The sequence below is a fragment of the Stigmatopora nigra genome, chromosome 23 (genome assembly GCF_051989575.1).
Source record: "Stigmatopora nigra isolate UIUO_SnigA chromosome 23, RoL_Snig_1.1, whole genome shotgun sequence".
Lineage (NCBI taxonomy): Eukaryota > Metazoa > Chordata > Actinopteri > Syngnathiformes > Syngnathidae > Stigmatopora > Stigmatopora nigra.
The window spans coordinates 2,810,861-2,817,500 of record NC_135530.1 but is presented as its reverse complement, the minus strand read 5'-3'; the positions used below and the strand labels follow the sequence as shown (position 1 = coordinate 2,817,500).

The 6,640-nt window shown below is 40.5% G+C and overlaps 1 protein-coding gene across 1 annotated transcript in view; it reads left to right on the top strand.

The window, feature by feature from the left end:
* Positions 1 to 3,598, top strand: part of snd1 (staphylococcal nuclease and tudor domain containing 1) — a 72,914-nt gene extending 69,316 nt beyond the window's left edge. The window contains exons 23-24 of the mRNA XM_077710125.1: positions 1,667 to 1,711; positions 2,956 to 3,598. Coding sequence (XP_077566251.1) covers positions 1,667 to 1,711; positions 2,956 to 3,021 — 111 coding nt within the window. The 3' untranslated portion in view covers positions 3,022 to 3,598. The remainder of the gene's footprint in view (positions 1 to 1,666; positions 1,712 to 2,955) is intronic.
* Positions 3,599 to 6,640: the final 3,042 nt, after the last annotated feature.

Here is a 6,640-nt window from a genome sequence, read left to right as displayed (position 1 = left end):
TTTCTAAAATATTGTTCTTCATGGTAAAAACTCCGCCCCCGTTCAACTGGAAGCCCTTTTCGACTGTTGTGTCAACACAATTCCTTTAGAAAAACCTTAAATTGGATAAAAATAGAACGATGGGGTTCTCGTAGATGTCGGCAACTAGACTAGTAACTCCTTCGCCTCGTCAGACGGTGGCGGCGGATTCATTAGTGCTCATTGTGCTCGCGTCGCTCTTTTCTGTACAGCGACATCTGGCCTGACGACGCGGCCCCCCCGCAAATCTCTTCTTGTCGGCACTGACGGATGACTCGTGCTGCGGCTGCATCACTCGAGTACCAGAACAAGAAGGCCAGATGTTAGCGCCGTGTCGAGTGTGCATCGCCTATGCCAGCGCATCTGCTACTATAATAAGACATATAGCCAGCCCCCTTCCTATTACAGAAACAGGAATTCTTTCACCGGGATGCTAGTATTGTCCAATCTGTTCTTCTCAATGGGGAAAATGCACCCTTACAACAACAAAATAACATTATTAGCACAATATTGAGGGATTTGACATGTCTATCAAGCAGAGTCTATGCTGGAAAAGACACATGATATCTGAAAAGTGGCTTCTCCACTTTGGTTCGTTTCAGCCAAACTCCAGGGTTTAGTCAGAGACCAACTCGGAGTAATGATTTTCTTGTGAAAATAACTACAAAAGTACAAAGATTGGCAGCTTGCTATCAACAATCATCTCTTTTGAAAGCCCCTTGACCACAACCACTTTTCCGCAATGAAAAGACATTTTGGAAAGCCCAAAAAGTTGCCTCTCATAAGACAATTAGATTCAATTCTAAGATTCCAAGTGTTTCTTTAGACAGTTCCTCGAAATATTGCTCAATTCCAACCAATCGAAATTGAATCCTATCAGATAGGTGTTGCAAAATCTGAAAAAATCAGTCTATTATCTTGTTTGGTTGGAACATTGTGTTGAATTAAGAGGAGTGAACAAGGGGAAGAAGCTTTAAACATCACCATTTTCCATGTGAACATTTGACATCAAGCACAACAAACCGTGTAAAGCGTTCTGTTCTTTTCACGTCTTCCTCTAAGGCTAACTTGATAACCCTAACCCAACAACCCACCCCTTTTTTCCCTGCCTATTACTCATGAGCGCTTCATCGAACGAAACTAAAAGGCTGCTCTAGCAGAAGGAGTCAATATGCTCCACGCTGCTTCATTCTTTTCTTTTTTTTCTTCTTTTATTCCCACTCTCGCAAACAATTCCTTTCATGTTAAATGGTTGCGTCGTAACGAGTACAACGCGCTCCCGTCGTGCATGTAATTAGAAATACTTTGAGAACATACAGTACATGCCACAGTTAAAGAAAAACAAAATATATATTAAACATGTTTGTATTTGCTTCAGGCATCTTTGAAGACACTTCGACTGTACTAGCGTTGCTCACGGCAACTGGCTTTAGAAAATGGCAGCCCTACCATGTTATAGTTCTCATTTTCTAAGCTCACGGAGCGTGCCGGAGCCAATCCCCAGAGCTGTGAGGCTATGTGCTAACCACTCGCGCCACAGAGCCACTCATGTTATAATTGATTATATAATTATGAAATGGTATTTACAGACTGCAATGAAAAACTAATGTTTGCAACAAATAACGCAAAATTGCTTTTTTTTTTACAGGTAAAGGAATATCTGAACAGTCAAGAATCCGCCAAAAGTGCCAGGGTAAGTCCAGACAATTAAGTTGCTTGTGTCCATACTTTTTAACTCATTGGCTGCATTTGGCAGTGAGTCAGAGTGAGTCAGAGTGAGTCAGAGTGAGTCAGAGTGAGTCAGAGTGAGTCAGAGTGAGTCAGAGTGAGTCAGAGTGAGTCAGAGTGAGTCAGAGTGAGTCAGAGTGAGTCAGAGTGAGTCAGAGTGAGTCAGAGTGAGTCAGAGTGAGTCAGAGTGAGTCAGAGTGAGTCAGAGTGAGTCAGAGTGAGTCAGAGTGAGTCAGAGTGAGTCAGAGTGAGTCAGAGTGAGTCAGAGTGAGTCAGAGCGAGTCAGAGCGAGTCAGAGCGAGTCAGAGCGAGTCAGAGCGAGTCAGAGCGAGTCAGAGCGAGTCAGAGCGAGTCAGAGCGAGTCAGAGCGAGTCAGAGCGAGTCAGAGCGAGTCAGAGCGAGTCAGAGCGAGTCAGAGCGAGTCAGAGCGAGTCAGAGCGAGTCAGAGCGAGTCAGAGCGAGTCAGAGCGAGTCAGAGCGAGTCAGAGCGAGTCAGAGCGAGTCAGAGCGAGTCTGAGCGAGTCTGAGCGAGTCTGAGCGAGTCTGAGCGGGAAGGAGAGAGATTTATATAAACAGTGGGGCAAATACATATTTAGTCAACCACCAATTGTGCAAGTTCTCCACTTGAAACCATGGGAGAGGCCTGTAATTGTCAACATGGGTAAACCTCAACTATGGCTGTGAAGAATAAAAAAAATAATCTGCAATAGGTAAAAGCCTTGGTGTAAAGAAATCAACTGTGGGATCAATTATTAGAAAATGGAGGACATACAAGAGCAATGATAATCTCCTTCAATCTGGGGATCCATGCAAAATCCACCCCATGGCGTCCAAATTATAACAAAAACGGTGACCAAAAATTTCAGAACAACACTGGGAACACAGCAACAAAGGCTTCAATCAGTAACAATGCGCCGCCAGGGACTCAAATCCTACACTGTCAGAATGAGGCCATGGATCGAGAGATTTTGAATCAAAATCTCCTTCCATCAGCAAAGACATTGAAAAATGAGACGATCCAGCATGACATTGATCCCAAACACAGCCAGGGCAAGAAAGGAGTGGCCTAGCCAGTCTCCATCTTTTAACCCAATAGGAAATCTGTGGAGGGAGTTAAAAGAGCCTGTTTAAGTTCTTTGACTAAACTTTGCTCTGTTGGAATTGATGAAATGCTGAAATGAAAGCTTGTCTTTTATTGCTTTTCATTAGCTCAACATTTGGCGCTACGGAGACTTCCGCGCCGATGACGCCGACGAATTTGGCTACAGGCGCTAACATCAAGATGAAATCAAGAATTTTCATTCAAAAAAATGGCAAACAGCTAAAAACAAATCATCATCACCATCCAGTCAACGCCATTCCAGAGACCAATGTAGGGCAAAGAGGGGCGGGGAGGGATAGCGCCATTGGGTGGGGTAGTGACTGACCGGACAGAGTAAAAAAAAAAAAACAAAAAAAATGTCACTCATTTTAAAATTGTGAATATCATCTAAAAAACGCATGCTAACATTTTCACACAGTTTCAAACTGTGAGTCATGGCTTTTCTTTGAGAACTTCTGTTCCATTGATTTTACTCGCGTTAATGACAAAAACTATACTTTCTTAACAAACTTTCATTTTTTTTTTTTGGTGGATTCAGTATCCAAAAAAAAAAAAAAAACACAAAAGAGGGCATATTTCTTTTTGTCCCACCCAGAGTGTACAAAGTTGTGACTATGAATTTTGTCGTCCAAGTGGCCCACACTTTCTCCCGTCTCTCTTCTCTTCACCTGTAAAGTTTTCATTCGAGAGCAACGTCTCACATTTGTCTCCACAATTCTATTAAAAAGCTCAATAAAAAAACTGAGCGGCCCTCTTTTCCCTTTTTTTAAAAAGCCATCGTGCATAAATCTAACAAAACATCAGCGTAAACATTAAAAATAATCATTTAAGGCCAAAATAATAAAAAAACGCAGAAGCACTCAAACTTTTAATATGACAAATCATAGAAGTGGCTCACTTAACTGCAAAAATGGATAAAAAACTAGTTTTAAATGGAAAAAAAACAAAGAAAAATTATATATTTTATTTCTTTGAACCATGAAAGCAGTAGTTTACAGTTCTCTCTTTGAATAACACATTGCCATGGCGACTAGTTCGCGGCGGCATGCACCTCTGTTTCCTGGGCAACTTGTAAAATATATCTTAAACATGAAAAGACGTTTAAATGTAGCAATCGTGCATGGATTTGGGAAGGAGAAACGACTAAATGCCTTCTAACAAGGCAATTGGACGTTCTAGATGCACTTAAAGTTTCCTTTCGTCATTAGTCATACATGTATTAGCCTTTTACATGATTAATTTGAGTTCTTACTCTTAATTGGGCTACCAACTACTCCGAAATTTTAGGAGTTTCTATGGAAATGCGGCAAAATCTCCAAAAATGTTTGGAATTTTGGAAGCAACCATTTGGCAAAAGTACCAAATTTCCAATTTAAATGCCTCGAAATTCTCACCATCGCTATGGTTTCCACCATCTTGATTAAACTGCACTATAAAGCAAAAGAATTCGTCTTGTGTGACTTCAGCTTGGCAATCGATTCAAAATCAATTGCATAGGTAGCCCTATAGCTTTAACATCTTTGGTTTTTCATAAGAGAAGTAAATATTATTAAGCCTGACTAAACCACCAGTCTTTTGTTTTGTAACAAGTCCTATGATTTCCAGGGTTGTTCCAAAGAAAGTAAGTATACACAGCACTGGTAAGCCTCCTTGGAATAAGCGGAAAAATGGATCACAATTTGGATGAAACTTTAAAGAAATCCAGACACTCTTTAATAACTGCCATTGATCGTAATGGTCACTGTACATTAAGAGACAAACCAATCCAAAGATTAACCCTATTTTCACGACTTAAAAGTCTTAAATTTTCTCCAAAATAGAAAGTGCGCCTTATAATCCAGTGCGCCTTATATATGGAAAAAACAGAAAACTTAAAACGAAAAACCACCACTGTCGGATATTAAAAAAAACACAAACGCCTGAACTGAAACAATACTGTTAAATATGCAGATGCCATCTTAGTTTACAACATCTTCCATCATATAGCTCCTCCCCCACTGCAAGATTTTATACAAAAAAAATCCAAAACATCAACAATGGCTGGCTCTAGAGGTGACTGTAAAGTAGTGAGTGCTTCATACCTGGAAGTCAATAGCAATTACCGTATTTTCACCACTATAAGGCGCACTTAAAAGTCTTACATTTTCTCCAAAATAGACAGTGCGCCTTATAGTCGTGAAAATACAGTAATTAAAATCCACGTCGTTGATGTCAACTACCAAGAAGCAAATACGCTAAACCTTGTAAAGAAATTGTCAATTTGGCCTTGTCGGACACAAACATGAAGCCCGTTTAATATTCTCCTGCCAAGTTTAGTTGTCTGACACAAACATGTCATAATGAAATGCGACTTGTGTCATCTCTGTTGCTCAAACAAATTAAATGTAGACACACCCTCCCCAGAGTGGGGGGGGGGTGTCAACAATGACAGCACAACTAGACATTTATTAGAGCCAAGATGAACCCTTAAAAATTCAATCCAGTCTAAAGAATTCTCTAAAAATGATCTATTACCATGTGTCATATATCCCAAGGGTGCCGCATCAAGCTCTGTTGCATGCCTGTATTCTGCTTTATTGATTTATTTGGATTTTTTTCAGTCGACAATTCAGTAGACTCCCCCCTGAACGGAGTGTCTTCCCCCCTGTGTTGGCACCAGATGTCTAAGCTGGAAGGCGAGGGAGTGAGGCGGCACCATCGTGTACATTGGGCCTTGGATATTGTTGGCAAATCAAATGTGTTGTTGCCTAGAGGGGGCCCTGCTTGGATGTTTGCTTTTAACCCAACTTGGGGAGGGATGAATGTGTTTTTTTTGCACTAATGATTTGATTACAGAAGCTATAAGACTCAACTTCAATTCCGACATCTTCCACCTTTAATTGTTCCCATTGACGACAACAAATGTCCGATCCATTTGAAGAGCGACAGGTCTAACTGCCTTTTGGATGGAAATCCAAATGGGTGGTGATTGACCTCCAATTTTGAATGGCAAAGGAAATCTAAAGGTAAAATAATTGTTTTATGCTACAGTCATAGAGTACAGTGTTCCCTCGGTTATCGCGGTTAATGGGGACTGGGACCACCCGCGGTAAGAGAATTTCCGCGAAGTAGGGATTCCCTTCAAAAATGCTTATTTTGAATTTAATTCCAAAGAAATATATATATATATTTTTATTTTTTTACTCCCCTGTATACAGTACACCATATAGAATACAGGTAGAGAGAGTGAAATTCATGTTATAACAAAAAATACTGTAAAATATGTTGTTTCAATGTAATATTTGTATTTTTTTCCCCCCAAAAAAATCCGCGAAGCTCTGAGTTCGCGGTAGCTGAACCGCAAAGTAGCGAGGGAACACTGTACTTCATACATTGATCTAAATCGCAACCCTACTCTTAGTTGCATAACAACAATGTTTCCAATTTCTAGATTTCTTTTGCTTGGACATTATGAATATGGCTCGACTGCATCCAATCAACTCACAGGGATAAAGCCACACTCATTGGTCGATCCGTGGACAGGAATCAATCATATGCCTTAAGAGTGTTTCTGAGGTAAGTCTACCATGCTGTATTAGTACATTTTATATCACCACAATGCACTGAATCTATGGAGGTGGGATTTAATTCTCAATATGCCTGGCGATATGTGTCCAGGGTCACCTTGGATGCATTAGGATTAAATATGATGTTGTCTGTAAGCCGCCAGCAAGTGAAGGAACCACGATATAAGCCTAACACACTCCATTTATTGAGACACTTCATATTTATACAAAGAGAGATTATCATTGT